This window comes from Musca domestica, unplaced genomic scaffold (genome assembly GCF_030504385.1).
Source record: "Musca domestica strain aabys unplaced genomic scaffold, Musca_domestica.polishedcontigs.V.1.1 10, whole genome shotgun sequence".
Lineage (NCBI taxonomy): Eukaryota > Metazoa > Arthropoda > Insecta > Diptera > Muscidae > Musca > Musca domestica.
Window position 1 is genome coordinate 10,347,616 of NW_026712115.1, and position 19,197 is coordinate 10,366,812.

General features: G+C 36.9%; 2 protein-coding genes across 6 annotated transcripts in view; both read left to right on the forward strand.

Annotated features, from left to right (window-relative positions):
* LOC131804026 (polypeptide N-acetylgalactosaminyltransferase 3-like) overlaps positions 1-10,212 on the forward strand; it is a 33,866-nt gene extending 23,654 nt beyond the window's left edge. For all 5 annotated transcript variants that reach the window (XM_059126239.1, XM_059126233.1, XM_059126231.1 and 2 more), the window contains 4 exons: positions 5,850-6,019; positions 6,080-6,531; positions 6,586-7,377; positions 9,160-10,212. In XM_059126239.1, coding sequence (XP_058982222.1) covers positions 5,850-6,019; positions 6,080-6,531; positions 6,586-7,377; positions 9,160-9,321 — 1,576 coding nt within the window. In that variant the 3' untranslated portion in view covers positions 9,322-10,212. The remainder of the gene's footprint in view (positions 1-5,849; positions 6,020-6,079; positions 6,532-6,585; positions 7,378-9,159) is intronic.
* A 161-nt stretch (positions 10,213-10,373) lies between these two features.
* On the forward strand, positions 10,374-15,868 carry LOC101900477 (protein late bloomer). The gene is made up of 5 exons (XM_005179639.4): positions 10,374-10,531; positions 14,782-14,955; positions 15,017-15,172; positions 15,231-15,422; positions 15,509-15,868. The coding sequence occupies exons 1-5, from the start codon at positions 10,472-10,474 to the stop codon at positions 15,647-15,649; spliced, it is 723 nt and encodes a 240-aa protein (XP_005179696.1). The 5' UTR covers positions 10,374-10,471; the 3' UTR covers positions 15,650-15,868.
* The last annotated feature ends 3,329 nt before the right edge of the window (positions 15,869-19,197 follow it).

Consider the following 19,197-nt stretch of genomic DNA (forward strand, 5'->3'; position numbering starts at 1 on the left):
GTAATATTTCTACAGCTAACAAAACTAAGTAGTTAGGATATCAGGATATCATATACAGATCGCATTTATGGCCCGATTCTTATGAAATTTTGCATGGGGATAAATTTTGAAATTTTGCATGGGGGTCAGAATAGAAGCCTACTTTTTTGGAGATAATCGCCATATATTTAGGGGTTGAAATGGAGAAAAAACTGCAAAATTGTCAGCAAGTCGTAATTATCGCCCGATCCTCACGCGCATTTGAATGGACGTTACCAGACATTGCAAAAGCCAAATTGTTTTGGATGGCCATCCAAAAATATTCAATGTGTGAAATAGTTTGCCAACTTTTGTAGTGACTATTTGGAGAATTCACAAATACAGGAAAGACGCACTTCTGACTATTTCGTTAAGACTGATTTCGTTGAAGAATATAGTCATATGTCTGTATCTCATATAGATGGGTTTTAGTAAAAAACCAATAATAAATGTTAATCTTTTGCCACTTCTGAGAGATTATAGGTCTTTGGGAAATATTGGTTCCAGATCTCGGAAGACCATTTACGTGCAACATCTACCAATAAATTGGAAATGAGCAAATTAGTTTAAGTTGCTATTATTCGAAAATTAGAGAACCTGAACCTAATGGTTTTCTTTTATTATTTGTCACAATATCTTGTGGAATTCTTTCGAGTATCTCGCCCATATAACCTGTATCATTTATTATAGTGTTGTAGGGTATTCAACGGTCGGCCCCGCTCGACTGTAGCCTTTGCTTACTTGTTTGAAATTTGTTTTTTTTTTAACCAATATATATTCGTAAATAAAACTTTAAGTGTATATAACATCAAAAGGGGTAGCGAAGTGCACCGGGTTCAGCTAGTATATTATATAAAGTCGAGCAGTATTTATATCAGACATAGGCCAGATGCTAACAAACTGGGACAAAAGTCGTTGTCTATGCTGGCGATGTGGTTCTATTGATCGTTGGGAAATTCCTGCAATCAATTTCAGATCTAATGCAAAAAGCTCTTGTTAAACTACCAAGGAGGGCATGCAGTACTGGGCTAGGCGTAAACCCGTCATCAAATCCATCAGCTCGTCCTAAATTCTCCCTACCAATGACAGAAGCCAAATATCTCGGTGATATTCTCGACCACCATTTAAACTGGAAGAGGAATACTTAGAAGCGCGCGAAGAGAGGCTTAAGCGCACTCTGCTCTTGGAAGAACTCTATATCTTTTTTTTATACCCTACACCACAAGGTGGTCAGGGTATTATGTCTTTGTGCATTTGTTTGTAACAGGCAAAAGGAAACGAGATAGACCCATAGTTCCTTTTGATGATCTGCATAGAATCACATTCTGAGTCGATTTATGCATGTCCGTCCGTCCGTCTGTCCGTCCGTCCGTCCGTCCGTCTGTCCGTCCGTCCGTCCGTCCGTCCGTCTGTCCATGTATTTTTGTAAACAAAGTACAGGTCGCATTTATTGCCCGATCCAGATGAAATTTTGCACAGATCATTTGTTTGGCCCAAGGACGAACCCTATTGAAATTGGAGATAATCGGTCAAAATTTAGATATAGCTCCCATATATATCTTCGTCCGATTTGCCTTTTATTGTGCACCAAACGTGTAATATCAGCCCGAATTGTATGGAATTTTGCACATACAACCAAATTAGGCCTGAAAATATGTATGCCAAATTTGATCGAAATCGGTTCAGATATAGCTATAGCTCCCATATATATTGTTCATCCGATTTGTTATTTTTGTCCACCGCTGCCGTAATATGCACTCAGCAACAACAATATTTAGGGAAATATATCAAATACAGCTCAGAAATACATTTGCAAAATTTTATCGACATCGGTTCAGATTTGGATATAGCTCCCATATATAACTTCGGCCGATTTACCTTTTATTGTGCACCAAACGTCTAATATTTGTCCAAATGGGATGGAATTTGGCACATACGACCGAATTGAGTCTAGAAGCTAGCATGTCAAATTTGGTGAAGATCGGTTCAGATATAGCTATAGCCTCCATATATATTATTCATCCGATTTGTTATATTTGTTACCCACAACCGTAATATGCACTCCGTAACAACGATATTCAGGGAAATATATCAAATACAGCTCAGAAATATCTTTGCCAAATTTTATCATGATCGGTTCAGATTTGGATATAGCTCCAATATATATATTTATCCGATTTCAAATTAATTGTGCACCAAATGGTCAATACAAGTCCGAATTTAAAAGATACAAATGCTTCGGCATGTTTAGTCCTTTGAACTTTAAATTATAATTATAATCATAGCGTGTATGATTGAATTCTCCCATAAAAACTTTTAATTGTTATGTGGAGCTCTACTAAATTAGCAAAGTGGTGTAGGGTATCATAAAGTCGGCCCCGCCCGACTTTAAGACTTTCTTTACTGGTTTTTTCATACATATCTGTACTATTCAAGCTTTCATCTCAACTTAAATAATTATCTACTTACACAACCGAGTATTCAAGTGGAATTGTTCAATTTATTCTCTAAAAGCCAAATTAAACAAAAAATCAAAACGACTTTATAGAATCATACATCTGAAACCACTGTAATCATTTCAATTGATTGATTTCACATCAGGTGGATATCTAATTACATGCACTCACCAAAGGTGTAAAAAATGGTTAGTCACGAAAGTTTTAAGCTACTAAAAATCAATTGCGATAGATTATTATAAGTTCATCGTAATCTCAGTAAAAAATACGACAGCAATAATAATTGGTTATTGTCAACACCGTCGATCGGCTTCTATTGTCTACAGTCTTTAGTATCCAGCACCCGTTTGTGTTATGACCCCCATTCGAATACTTGTGTCTGTTTGGATTTGACCAAATTAAATTTATAACAGCTATTCCCCTTTTTTGGATGCAAACATACGAAAACAGGCCAATCAACTATCAAATGAAGCAACCAAAAAACTATTCGTCGAAGGGGTTATTAGGGGAATTCAAATTATTTTATTTAAATTCTTTCAAGATCACATCTCGCACATAATTGGTCATAAATGACTCGCCACTCTGTTGTTGTAGGAAATGACCAAGCTACCTAAATATTTTTTTTACCAAAACTGAACACTTCTTGCACAACTCTTTCAATGAAACTGGTTCAAAATGCACCAAACATTAAACAAAGACTAACTAATCAATCCAAAACCTTTTGTATTTAGTTGTTCGGTTCAAAAATACTGTGTCAATAAATTGTTATTGTTTTTTTCTGGGGACATTAACAAGCTGTTGTGGAATATTTATTTATTACAAGTATTATAAAAAACAAAAGATTACCATAACAATATTTGTTTGTGTTTTAAAAATGATGTCTCGAGATTTATAACCGTTGATGCAATGATGTTTTCAATAATTTATTGTGCACTAAACAGCTTAGATGTTAAAAGAATTTTTATTAAATTAAATCAGGTAGAAGGGGATTATTTAATTTATTTACGTATTAAATAAAATTAAATATAAGCTATAAGCTTCAGAGGTGCTGAATGTTATTGTTTCGTATCAGTATTTATACCCTACACCGCACTGTGGTCAGGGTATTATGTCCATTACTTTGCCCATTTGTTTGTAACACAGAGAAAGAAGCGAGTTAGACCCATCGTTCCTCTTGATGATCTGCTTAGAATCACATTCTGAGTCGATTTATACATGACCGTCCGTCCGTCTGTAAACTCCTTCTGGTACCTCCCCCACAAATGGTCGAATTTTTCAAAAATAAATATATTTTTTGCACAGAAAGAGAAACGATAATCCGATTTTGCTCCAACTTTGCAAATCCTAATATTTGCATCAGTGCTAGGTCTGGTCCGAAAATGGACAATATCGGTTTACTCCTTCAAGTATCTCACTCACAAATGGTCAACATTTTGAATAATTACAACTCTCATAAAATGTGATTTAAGAGTTCGATTGTCTTCAAATTTCACCCATCCCAATCATTTTATTAGCTAAGGTCTGGTGTTAAGATGGAGTATATCGGTCCACTTCTTCTGGTACCTCCCCCACAAATGCTCGAAATTTAAAAAAATATATATATATTCTGCACAGAAAGGGATGCAATAATCTAATTTTGAAAAACATAACACTCACAGAAAGCGAAATAAGGATCCAACTCTCTTCAAATTTCACACATACAATAATGTTTGCTAATACCAGATCTGCTGTGAAGATGCTATATATCTGCGAACACCTTCTGGTACCTAAACCACAAAGGGACGCAATTTTCAATATTTGTATCTGTCATAAATTGCGAAGCAACTCAGCGATTCTTTACAATTGCTATATCCATCTGATATAATTTATTTTTTATATATAATTATTTTTATATATAATAATATTTATATCATATTTATTTAGGTGGGATACGAAATGGACAATATTGACCGATTCTTTCAAAACCCACTCCATAGAGAGTGAAGAGGGCTGAGGGTATACCTCTATCGGCAAAACCAACCGATACTTTTTTACTTGTTTTATGTTTACGGCCAACGAAACCGTCACACGCTGCCCGAATGTTGCTCTGCGGTATTTTGGCCCACTCCCGGCGCAGCGCTTGCTTGAGGTGATCGACACTTTGGTATTTTTTAGTGCCAACCAGGCACAATAGTCCAACAGATTGGTATCCGGGGATTTTGGGTGGCACATGCTGAGTGCGATGGTGCTGAGTCCTGTTGGAATGTCCAAGGTCTGCGGCCAAAATGTTTGCGTGCCCAATGCTTTAATACAACCTCCAGAAAATTATATTCGACATTTATTCTGATGCCACGGTCGATTAATACGAGCGGAAAGCGACCATCGTCTGTTATGGCGGCTCATACCATCACCATGGCCGGCGCTTGAGTTCTGGTGGCCAACTAAAGAAGGAGCACAATTTCAGCTGACCTCTTTGGCAAGTAAACACGATCACTTTGTTTGTGTACAAACTGCTGGACAACGAATGTTTTCTCATTGGAGAAAACCAAATTCGGCAGTTCACCACTTTCGGCCAAGCGAAGCAACTTTTCAGCTCTTTTGAGTCTATTTTCTTTCTGCTGCGGTGTAAGTTCTTGCACTTTATGGAATTTCAATGGCTTTACCCCGAGCTCATTTTTCAATATTTGCGGAATGGAATATTGCGATATGTTCAGCTCACGAGCCATTTTTCGGCCACTGCAACGGGAGTTTGGATTAAATCGCTTCTTTACTTTTCGAACAATTTCTGCTGATGTTGCTGTTTTCTTCAGTCCACTTCTTTGACGTCGGGCTACGCTACCAGTATCACGGTAACGAGCGATGGTACGAGACAAAAAAGCTTTATTCACAGTTAAAGGCTTTAATGATAGCCACTTGTGGTTGTACAGAAATAGCACTATCACGATTGAATTCCATCACAATTATCTTTTTTTCTGGAAAATTGTCACCAAAATGCTTTCTTCAAAATTACTTGGTTTTTAGAGACAAATATCCCTCAATAAAGTGTACGAACATAATTGGAAAATATCACTAAGGCATTAAAATACCTTATGTTAGGATGTACCGTAATATGGGCGCTAAACGAAAGCGAAGACCAATTTAAACAATTTTCGGTCAGAGGAGGTGGTACTCATTTCGAAGTCCAAATGCCAAGTTTTAAAAAAATTATTTAAAAAATTTTATTAAAATCACCTATGGGGTGGTATCCTTTTATATGCAAAATGGTTGAAATTTTCAAATATCATTCTGTTAAAAATTTAAGTTTCACTGGAATTCAATGCAAACCCAATGAATTAAATAATTCTCGGAAAAAAAAAAACATTTTTAATTATATTATTTTTAAAATAACTTTTTCAGATGCCGCGATGAAACATATAATATGGACGAGATGCCAACGGCATCAGTAATAATAGTATTCCACAATGAAGCTTGGTCAGTGCTGCTGCGAACAATAACAAGTGTTATCAATCGTACACCGCGAAGAGTTCTGAAGGAAATTATTTTGGTTGATGATGCTAGCGACAGAAGTAAGTTTAGAAATTAAATATTTTTTTAATATCATCCCTAATTCTTTCCACTATTTCCAGGTTATTTGAAAAAGCAATTGGAAAGTTATGTTAAAGTATTGTCGGTACCGACGCGCATTTATCGCATGGCCGAACGTGGAGGACTTGTGCCAGCCCGATTGATGGGTGCCAAACATGCTCGCGGTGATGTCCTCACCTTCCTCGATGCACACTGTGAATGTTCGAGAGGTTGGATAGAACCGTTATTGCATCGCATAAAAGAATCACGTACCACCGTTATTTGTCCCGTTATCGACATTATATCCGATGACAATTTTAGTTATACCAAAACCTTTGAAAATCACTGGGGTGCATTCAATTGGCAGTTGAGTTTTCGTTGGTTTGCCACGGATCGTCCTTCGCTGAGGAAACATCCCACCAAGCCCATAATGACACCTGGCATGGCGGGTGGTCTATTTGCCATAGATCGTAAATACTTTTACGAAGTTGGAGCCTACGATGAAGAAATGAAGGTTAGAATGGTTATGAATTGAAAAACTTGATTTTAAAATGGTTTTCTTTTTCAGATTTGGGGTGGTGAAAATGTGGAAATGTCCTTCCGCATATGGCAATGTGGTGGCAGCATTGAAATTAGTCCCTGCTCCCATGTGGGTCATGTATTCCGTAGCAGTACCCCATACACTTTCCCCGGTGGCATGAGTGAAGTTCTGGGACAAAACTTAGCCCGTGCTGCTATGGTCTGGATGGATGAATGGCAATATTTTACTCTGCTTTATACCGATGGTCTTTCCATGGCTACGCGCCAAAAAGTCGATGTCACCAAACGCCTGGCTTTAAGAGAAAAACTCCAGTGTAAACCATTCTCATGGTATTTAAACACTGTATGGCCAGATCATTTCTTCCCCGCTCCCGATCGATTCTTTGGCAAAATCATTTGGCTAGATGGCGAAACTGAATGTGCTCAGGCATTCTCGAAGTACATGAAAAATATCCCCGGTCGCCGGATTTCTCGTGAATGGCCACGGGTATTTGACGAGATTGAAAATAATGCCGAAGAATTTATGTCACTCATCGATTTGGATAGAGATAAGTGTTTGAGGCCGGCTAAAGAAGATGCTCCCCGCCAAACGGCACAGCCGGTAACAGTCGGTGACTGCAATGCACATTCGCAAACAATGGATATTTTTGTAATAACACCAACGGGCAAGATAATGACAAACAATAATGTTTGTTTGACATATAGCGAGCCGAAACAGAGCACAATAAAGATGTTGAAGAATCGTAATGCAACCACATCGAATGTCCAGTTGGCATTGTGTGCACATGATTCACGTCAATTATGGGATTACGATATGGATGTAAGTATAATGGGCTTTATGGAGGAGGAATATGAGTCTGTTATTTTTATTTGGTTATGATGACAAGAATTGGTCTGTAGGTGTTTTGATGATTTGTATATTTACCATAGATATCTCCAAATGAGGTGTCGGAATTGCGAATTGAATCTATATTTAGAAAAGAATGGTTATTTCAATGTAATAATATTTTAAGTATTATTTGAACTACAAGTCTCCAAAGCATTCAACATGTATTCGTCCTGGATAGTATTATAAAAATTTTTCAGTTTAAATCCCAAGTGATAACGGTAACAAGTGTTGCAGTAACACCATAAATATAGCTATATTTATATTTAAATTGGATGATGCATTGTCGAAGGGAATACAAAATTCAAAAAGCAAGGTTATTTGTAGTCCGCGTCGCTTAAGGGGGTTTTTTATTTAAAGAAGAAATTTTTGTCGCGGACGCCACTAATAGATTGGTTTTGTTTTTAGCTTTAGGACTCGGCGATCTTTCGCTCAATTGCGATTTACGAAGGAAATAACAATAGAAAGAGCGTCGAAAAGAGTTTTGTTTAAACTTTCGTGTCTAAATACACACTGAGATCATAAGTCGAATGTTCCCCCATAGCTCGTAGTCTTCCCCTTAATAGAGCAGGATATTGGCATAAATGTGTTCGATCGTTTCACTCTCTTCTTCCTCCTCATTGAGCCTGGAGTTATCCCATTTGGGCGTTCTTGATCGGATGTTGCAGTGGCCTGTTACTATCCCCATCGTTATCCGTAACCTGGATTTATTCATGCTTAATACAGACTGAATTCTACGCGAGGAGATAACTTGCCAGATTTGTTTTGATACCTTGCACCGTGGTTCGTTGTATCAACATCTTTTGGGTTTCTCCCTGAAGAGTAGTTATAATGCTCTGTTGAAATGACATAATGATAAAATATTATTCACCACGATAAGCCAAGGCAGCGGCGATAAAACGTCTCCTAGCGGTTTTCCTCTTGTTACCGCTTTCATAATGTATTCCTCCTCAATGGTGGAATTAATGATTCTGCTGCTAAGCATTGCATCAATCCAGAATATTAGTGGTTGTGTCCTTACTCAACTTCAGTTTTAGTATTGAATATAATTTTTTGATTTCCGGTTTTCCGAATCTTCCAACATATTTAAAGCCCTACTACATGTTCTACTATCCATTTCCATTTAGTAATTACTCCAGGAATGTTAGGAACTATTAGCAATCGCAAGTTGCGTAAGGAGTCCTAGCAAAAACAGTTGTTTTACCAAAATTTCGATACTGAACTATGCCAAGAAGGTTGAGATCATCGTAGGAGCAACTGTTAGAATGTATTTAAAAAGATTAGTTTAAAGCCGAACTCACAAACACTGTTACTGATCCTAGAGGTTATTCATATAAACCGTTTTTAATTCTGTTATTAATAGCCATTATGTGACGCAATTGCACAGCATGGATTTTTCATTTATTATCGACAATTAAACCAGAACAAAAAAATCAACATAACTAATTTTTGCACATACATTTTGATACTGACAACTAGGCCGAACTAAAACATTGTCTTCAGTACTCTATTATAAACGATATATTATTACTTTTTGTGGAATTCAAAATAATTATTTCTAAACTGTGTTTGGCCGCATCCATGTGTTTTCTATTTTTTTTTTTTTATGTTCAGGAGCTTGGTTATAGTACAACAGAACAGCGATGAATATTTGTTTATATCAAAAAATTGCTTTTAAAATTCAATAATTTTATATTGTTTTTTTTTTTATTCCAGACTCAACATATCACTCACAGAGAAAACAAATTATGCCTAACACTGAAATCTGCTCAGTCAGCACGAACCCACAAATCCGAAAAGGTTGTATTGGCCATCGAATGTGATTTTAAGGACATAACCCAAAAATGGGGTCTTATACCACTGCCATGGAAAATGTAAGAACCTCAATGGGTGGAAACAGAAAATAGAAACTAAACCTTTGTAAATAAGTATAGATGCAAATGAATTTTAGAAACAAATGCAATTAATTATTGTGCAATTAGAGAATAGATACTTTTTATATTTTTAAGTAATACCATTATCCCACAACACTTATTCAAATTTTGAAACACCGACGAATACTAAATGTGATATTTTTTAATTTGAATTTTTTACATAAATAGAATGTACTAAACAATGTGAATGATTGATCGAAAATTTAAATCATCTGTCAAAAAAGGCAATTTCATAAAATTAGTGAATAATTTCCACCGTCGTCGTACTTATGTGAATACGAAAAAGTAAAAAATTAAATAAACAAGTAGAAAAAAATAATCAATACAATAACTAATTTTAATAAAAATATCAAAAGTTTTTAACAAACAACATTTTCAATTATTTACAAAAAAATATCCTTTTAACAACGATAAATAAATTATCACAATCAATCAATTCTAGTTCCTCTATAACAAACGTGAATCCATATATTATTTATTGCAATCATTTAATTTTTAAATCTAACACGTGGGCTTAGAAATCTGGACGATTTATTTCCTTTCAGTTAATTTTCTCAGCTTATGTGTTCGGACTACATTCTTATTAGTTAATCAGGAACTTTTCATGAATGTTGTTCAGATTATAAATTTGAAGAAATCGCTTGAAATTGTCTTTTTCCTTAAAAAATGCCCATCTGAAAATTGCTTAGTTTTAATATTAATTCAAACTATTTTTAGTAAATAGTTTTTTTATACTATTCGAAACTATGTAATAAAAATTCCTTTTAAGTATAACATCCTAAACTTAAGTTGTATTTTATAATTTAATAAATAAAAAGTCTAATGAACTCAATAATGAATGGTGTGTATGCATTTTGGAATCATATTTATTTACTCCGTAATCATCATAGAGGTCGAGACGTACTTTCTTCTTTCGTTCGTTATCACTTCTTTTACTTTTTGCACTGTTATCTCAAAATCCGCATTGTCACTGCTGCTATGATTGGCTAGTCTGTTCGGTAATTAAGAAAACATGTCGAAACGTTCCTACGGCTGTGGAACACAAGACTTTAGTTATTCTTGTGCCCCAGTCCAAGTATCCAGAGATTTTGAAAATGGGAGCATTTTTTAATACGGTTAAGGGATTTGTTTTTGTATTCAATATAATTTGTGTGGTGAGTTTGTAATATCGTACGAATTTCCAAGCACAAAATACGTCGGGTGCACAAGTATAAATTACATCTAACTTTACAGATAAGTAGGTTTTGAATAAAGAATTATTAAAAGATTGATGGCGGAGCCAAGCGATAAGATATTGTTATACGAAAGTAATTTTGACTATCTTCGTGGATTTTTTTAGAACTTTAAAATATTCGGGGCAAACACAAATATTTTTCAGAAATGTTTTTGATACATTGAAACCGTTCACCAGGGCTGAGGAGTTGAGCTACTTTCAGCCGGACTTCAACGTCAGTGCTATATTGATGATTCTGAAACCGTAAACCTAATTTTTTATTCAGTGGACGATGGATTTTCTGGGAGTATTAAGATTTGAGCACACCTCAAGATACACTGGACACCCTACTTTGCTTAAGCCCACTAAACGTACTCGTAGAGAAACAGGCAATTAGGTGTGCACTTAGACTAAACCAATGGCGCAGTCAATTCTTTGGACATTTTGCGATCCTAAGGTGTGAAAGGAATGTGGGAGAGGAAGCCAACACTAGTGATTATATCTCACCACGGTTGTGCTTTGACCCACCTGACATTCACATTCCTGATAGGGACCTGCGGCATAGCTGTCTATACCGACGGTTCAAAGATGGAATGTGGAACGGACGCTGGTGTCTTCTGTGATATTCTTAATGTTCGTGAATCCTACAAGCTTAGAAACGACTGTAGTTTATTCCAGGCGGAAATTCTTGCAGTCAAAAAAGCCATAGACCTGTTGGTCACGAGGAACAACGAGGATAGCAGTCCGGTGACTATACAAGTCTAAGGTTGTTTTGGACTGCAGGAGATTTTTGGAAAATGTCGGATTGTCCATCTAGCTTTGCTGGGTTCCTGGTCATTATAATATTCCAGGCATCGAGACTGCAGACGAATTGGCTAGGCTCCGAATCCACTACTATTGAAGTTGAGAACTCGATCAAACCACCCCTACGCCACTTCCTACAGGTAATTAATAAACACTACTCGGAGATAATTCAACAAAAATGGCTGGACGACGGGATGCAACATCTCCACACTCCCGGAGGAGGGAACAAAGTCGTTGCTGTCATTGTCTAAACCAGACTTAAAACTTGTGGTGGGTATTATCACAGGTCACTGCAAGGAGAGGGTAATGACCTTGAAATGGGGCAGCGATGATATTGACTACTGTAGAAACAGTCAAGACGAAGAGGAAATTGAGAAGATCAAACACAGGTTGGTTGGACAAGTATCACATGATTTGATTCTACCAATTACCCCTTTGTTCTCTAACATTTACCCCTTTGTTCTCTAAACTTACCCATTCAGTTAGCCAGAAGATTTAAGTGGCTAAAGACGACACGGCAAGATCTCTAGCCGTGAATCATCTCATAACTATTTATTAGACCACTAACACCTTACTTTTTTCTACTATTCTTTCATTCTTCCAATTTATTATTAGGATGAACACAATGGGCCAGCAGGTCTCCGAGTGGAGCGGTTGCCAAAAATGCAACCGAGCGTCCCTTAAACTTAACCTAAGATTTGATACAGATTTTAACTGACAACCGATGTGGTCAACTTGTGATTCAGAGGTTTAAAAAAACGAAGCTTCCACAAATTACTTTTTTCTTTTACATAAAAAGCCAGTTTAGGACTTATGACAGAAATCCTGTTTTGTTTTCGATTCGGGCGCCACGATTATGGTTTGTAAATCATCTGTCTTTCTCATCACCTCGAGGCCTGAATAAACTCTCGACTTAGCTGATCATACTGTGTAGCTGTAATACATACTCAGATATTGTCTATAAGAAGTTTTCTGAGAGGCTTTGATTCAAACTGTCTTAGAGATCTCGTTGGAATAACAGGCGTAAATTCTTTCTAATTTCCTAACGAACTAAGGTTTATTTTTATATTTATATTTATCCGTGAATGTGTAAATTCATGTCGTTATTTACGAATTTGATGATATAAAATCTGTAGTTTTTACGGATTATAACAAAAAGTGGACTTGCATTGAATACTGTTTGGGAGGAATAAAACTACACACTGGGAACCCGGTATAACAATTGGGACCAAACCCTGTGAAATACCGAAACTCAGGAATACAGGGATTTTACCTAAATGTGGACCGATATAACCCATTAAAAACAGCAAATGTCTAAGGAGTACATCAGTACAAATATCAAAAAATTTATTTAGTTGTCTTCAAAGTTGTTACCTCAATTTTGACTTTGACAGATAGACGGACAGAGGGGCGGATATCTGTAAATTGATTTATAAATATTTGCTAATCACGAATATTGGTTGTTTATGAGATCTCCGACGAATATTTTGTCGTGTTGCAGGCTGAATGACAAAGTAAATGCCCCCTATTTAACTTTTGAAGGTATAAAAAATAAATCTCATAGAAAGCGAATCCTTCCCATTTTACTTGGTGCGTCCCCTGTCAATTTGTTATTAATAAGAGAAGATTTCTTTTAAAGTTCATAGATAGAGTGGAATAATGATACAGGGACGCCATAAGGAAGACCTAGAGGCTTATACAAAAAATCGTAGACTGGATGTATGTCACAGTTGTCTTACCTGTTCTGATATATGGGTGCCTTGTCTGGTGGCATACGATTTATTTCAGGATACTTATGTCCAAATTAACCACAGAGCAAAGAGCTGCGCTCTCAAGAGCATCCCTCAACCACACTAAATTAACTGCTAAATATAAATAAGTGAAGGTAATAGAGGTAGCGATTACATGTCCTGCGATAACCGAGACGCCTCGGCTGATACTAAACCTCCTCTGAGTGGTCTAGACATTTGCACAAACGGCCCCAATATGGATGAAGGGACCGGTGCTGGAGTAAATAGGGAGGAATCCCTAAGCCAATGATTAAACACTCAATGACAATTGCAGTGTTTTTCAGACAGAACAATCAGAACGCAGCTGAAATGGTAAGAGAAAATTACAATAGCATAACAGGACAAATGCCAATATATGTTGATAGGCTAGATCGAATCATTAAATCGAGAGCTTTGTTAGGTTAAAGGACATATCGACATAGTGGAGAATTAAGCGTCTGAGGTGGTTTCCAGTTGTTTTTGTTGTAGCAGTAGCACACGTGAGTGTTTGCATTCTGCTAATCTGGTTCAAGCTCCAGGTTAAAAAATTCGGCTACTTTAACGGGCTGTAGCCAGAGATCTCTTGGCATGAGTTGGGTAGGTTAAGTTGAGCAATTAAAGAGGTGCAGCGTATTGTGCGGGCCTGTATCACACGCCGGGCAGACGTCACGCATATCTTCTTTAATTCGTGCCCAATACGAACGTGTCCATACTGAACGTAATTGCGCCAAAACTACACTGGTTTGTCTAGGCAGCTGGCGTTCTTCAGCTGCAATGGATGGGGGTTGGGCTCCGAGGACGGCATTCATCCTGTAACTGCTGATAGCATCTGCGACTGCATGGGTATGAATGCCACTCAGACCTGCCCGATAGGCTTCTTTATCTAGAGATTCTCTCGTATAGCGTTGGATCTCCTTCTATAGATCGTGTATGTCTCTCCTGCCCCGCCTGGTTGGGGGAGTTGTATCCACCATATGATGGTTGGGATGACTCTCACGGTAACACCCAAGCAAGTACTGCAACGAAAGCATATGATTATGCTGACGAAAGTGAAGGTGGTTTCCAGTAATTTGTTCTGCCGATTGATGAGACTGTTAAACGGCAAATTTTAATTTCGAGAGGAAAAACAAGTTTTCTTTCATCACTTAGTAGGTCTGATCTAAGAATCGTGGTAGGTACTGACCGACCACTACAGTATTAGATATCTGATCTCGAATGAGACAACAGTGTTTCTGACTAGTGGAGACTATGTGAAGATGAAAATTAGTATGTAATCCAGCAAGAGACCTGGGTAATTTGGCAGGCGAGTGATAGACATAGATACCATCGTCAGTTACATGTTTGCCACGGGCATTACTTGGCCAGACAGACCACCCTGCTGACTGTACCTCTTTCTATAAATCCTTTCTTCACTTTTTCGCTTTTTTTATTCCCAAGAACTTGATTGTTCCTTAATATAATCATATTGAATAATCATACATTGCATCCAAAAAAAAAAAAAAAAAAATAATAAGAAAATTGGATGTTAGGTGTCACAGTTGTCGGCCAAACCGATTGGTACGTTTCAACTTGTTTTACTTATATGTGAGGGCTAAATCAAATAATAATTTTTTTTCAGATAATAGACGTTGCTAATTTAGTAATCGATGGATTGGGTGTGAAATACTCTGCTCCTGGGAGTGATGGCCATGCTTTTTTCATTCTGGGAATTCTGTTATGTGGTTTGCTAATTATGACCACCGTCATCGGCTGTTACGGAGTGTGTAGTGAAATTTTGGGAGTAAATGTAATCGTACGTTTAAGAAAAGAAATTCATTCATTGTCAAATATCTTAAAATGAGAGTTTTTTGTAGTATTCCATTTTTATGCTGTCCCTGCTTATTATAGAATATCTTGAGATTCGTTCTTTTCAACCGCACGGCATTTACTTTCATACCTTGCAAAGTTTGGAAACGGCATGGCGTGTTGTTGGAATAAATCCAGAGCCCATGGATGATATACAAAGACGGGTATGAAACAACAGATCATTCGCTTAATTGAATATACCATAATTTTTTATATTTTCAGCTACACTGTTGTGGCCTGTTCAGTGGCCAAGATTACGCCTTTAAACATATGTCCATACCCGACAGTTGCCTAAGTGTTGAAGGCAGTTCCGTGACGACACATCAGATAGGCTGTTTGGATGCTCACTGGAAGTCCCACATTAATATGACGCGACGACAACAATGTTTCTATTGGGCTTTGTTGGCCGCAGAAGTAAACCCGTTAAACTTTACACAAGTTTCGAAATGTTTTTTAATTATTCCATTTTATTATTATTTTGAACTACCACTCTCTTTCAGTCATTTACACTGCTGTATTCGATTGTTTTTTGTGTCCTTATACACCGGAGAAGACATCACCGATCCGCGAATAATCTCGACGATGTTCGCGAAGTTATCATTCAACAGAACAATATTGGTTCTCGACAACGTTTGCTGTGATCAAATGATTGTCGTTTGGACTCAATGGCATCATGACCGGTGTCATCATTGATTTAATCTTCTCTTCTAGATCCATTTTCCGCAAACGATGAATTAGTAGATATATGATACCGGCTATAACACCATGCAATATCTGATGGAGAAAAAATGTAAATTTTAGATAAATAAGTGGATACTACTCAATATATTTATGAAAAATATGTATATATAACAAGTTAACTTTTAATATCCTCCACCTTTCTTTTAAGGAACTTGAAAAATTTCCAAAAAATCCGTAGAAAAATACAGCTCAAAGAAAAATCTTTATATGGGGACTATACGATCCATTACGAATTTTAAACCCGAAATTTGAAACAAAATTAGCCCCACCTCCATGCTGAATTTCGTGAGGATCGGGCCATAGTTGCGACCTGTAGAGCGATTACAAATTAACATGGACAGACGGACATACATAACTAGATCGACTTAGCTCGAAGAGATAGAAAGATTCTTCCCAATCAAACTTATAATACCCCATACCCAATAGTGTTGTAGAGTATAAGGAGTGAAGGAAAGGAATTTCAAATTTTCCAAAAAAAATATCGACGAAAAATACTGATGAAATTACAAAAGAACGTAATATAGGGAGTTAACGTTATTTTGGAGCATATACGAAGACGTGCACCTGCACAGGGTGAGATAAAAAACTGCAAAAAAGTCAAACACTATAAGCAAAAAATGTCGGAAATAGCATCAAATTTTGGAATAAGTTTAGAGTTATGGCCTTCAAACGGCCAATGAAACGCTGAACGAATGTTGCTCTGCGGTATTTGCGTGCCTAAGGCTTTAATATCCCCTCCAGAATATTTTCGCCATAATATTCGGCATTTATTCTGATGCCACGGTCGATTAATACGAGCGGAGAGCGACCATCGGCTGTTATGGTGGCCCACACTGTCACCATGTCCGGCGCTTTAGTTCTAGTGGGCAACCGAAGGTGCACATGCTGGACAAAGAATTTTTTCTCATCGGAGAAAACCAAATCCGGCAGTTCACCACTTTCGGGCAAGCGAAGCAACTTTTTAGCTCTTTTGAGTCTATCTTCTTTCAGTTGCGGTATAAGTTTTTGAACTTTTTGGAATTTCAATGGTAAAGCTCATTTTTTAATATTTGCCGAATGGAATATTGCGATATGTCCAGCTCACGAACCATTTTTCGATCAAGTCGCTTTGTTACTTTTCGAACCATTTCTGTTTCGAGCCATTCTGCTGATGTACGCTACCAGTATCACGTGAACGAGCGATGTTACGAGACACAAAAGATTTATTCACATTTAAATGCTGGAGTGCTCCAACGATAGGCACTTGTGGTTTTCCAGCCGAATATTAAGAAATCACACTATCACGCTTGAATTCCATCACGAATAACTTTTTTTCTATATACAATATAATCAGCTGTCACTGGAATAATTTTAACAGCTGTCGGACGAGTGGCTTAGAAATGACAGCAGTCTGAAGTTGGTTGTAGTTTTTTTTATCTCACCCTGTATATCCAATAATTGTCATAGGACATTACGATATTCAAATACGAAACTTGAAATAATTTCCGTTGAGAAATGTGACACAAATCATCAAAATACCGAATGTCTGGAGGTACAGTTATATGGGACTATACCAAAATGTGGATCTATTTGGACAGTTCTATACAACGATGTCTCTTATATACTGGGAAATATGTAGCGGTAGCAAGATATAGTTCCACAGGCAGACAGGCGGGCATGGCAAAATCGACATAGAATTTCATCCTGATCAAGACTAATATATACTTTGGGGTGCCTAAAATGTATATTTTAAGGTGTTATAGGCGGGATGACAAACATGATATACCCTTCATACTGTGTATGGTGGAAGGCAAAAAAAAGGAATAAAATCGGTAGGATTTTGCCGCTATCTTACACATTATTTTAGCAAGACGTAATGGCGTAAGATCTCTTCTTATTACTGCAAGTTATTCCCAATTTTAATACTTACCATCTGAATTAATGTGTAAACACAAAACACTTGGGTCGTGTAAATCCACAAAACTGTTAGCGTCATTATTTCGCAGAGGAATCCAGTGGCGATCTATAAATATAAATCAATTCTAAAATTTTTCCATTTTTAACCATTCAATCGTTTCCTTACTATTTCTAGTAGAATTGTACACTCAATAAATGCGGCAGCACAGCAAATGCCCGACATAGCCATACCGACTAAATTCATAGCCATACTTTCTACTTCTGGAGAATTTTTATAATTCAAAATCGTCACCACGATATGAATGATGGCACCCAACTTGAAAATTCACTTATTTCAGTTATTATTTTGAGTCGATGTTAATTGCTCTGTTCCAGAACCTGCAAGAAGCTACTGGCTTAAACATTTGTTTCGATAATATAAAGGAAAATTGGTTATCGTGTTTTATCATCCTTGCAGTTCTGGAACAAACCAAATGCATTTCTGGAACAAACCAAATGTCGAATACTCACTATATTAAAACAGTTGACAATAATTAAAACCCATTTGATGGTAGAATTTGAAAATATCATTTTGTTTTTGGGATTTGCTTATTTATCCGAAACGATTGCCGCCGCTAGAACTTCTCTTCAGGAATGAATAATTATTATGACTTATTTGAATTTAATATATTTTTATGGTGTTGATACGAATTGCGGTTTCACGTACAGTAGCGGATAAAATATACGTAATCGACATAAAAAATGTGGTTTAGAACGCAATGAAATACTGGGTAGCACTCCTCTAAATCTGAATGAAGTATAAATATTCTGAAGACTGTTTAAGTCTGGAGTATTCCCTCCATTGGCATATTACTCCGTATTATGCTTTTCTAAACCGAAACTGACAGCTTTGCAATATTTGCTGATTGCTAAAACTACCAAAACTTCATCCCGGCGAATTTAACTGTTCTTTATACTTTATTTCTAAATTGTGATTTCCAATGCCGATATAATTTAGGTAGTGAAAACGAAATGTGTTTCCAACAAATTGTGTATTTTAAATTTTTTCGGTATTACTTATTCAAAATGGCTTTACAAGTAACAGCTTTCAATATTTGACAAGTAGGAATCGCAAAAAGACACAAGCTTCATGTAAACTGGGATATTTCAATAAAAAACGTAGTGTCTTTTATTGAAAGATCCCGGTTTACATTACTCTTCGGAACAGTGGAGGATAGTGGAGAAAAACTCTCCACATATATGTTAAAGAATTTGTCTTAACGTTGAGGAAATTCTGTCAGCTAGGCTAAAATTGGTCTTCAAGAATGGAAAGTTTCCGTGCTAAACCTATATCTGGAATTGATGTTAGAAAGAGACTTCAGCACAGAAGACTGTGGTAACACATTTAGCGAGGGAGCTTTATATCGGAGATCTTCAGACAGAAGGGGTGGGACATATCCCGTGGAGGACGAATCGGTGAATTGGCCGCCCGTGACGACGATGAAGAAAGGAATCAACTTTATACAGGAATCGTGTAATGCCTTAAATGAAGTAAGACTATGAAGGTTGCCTT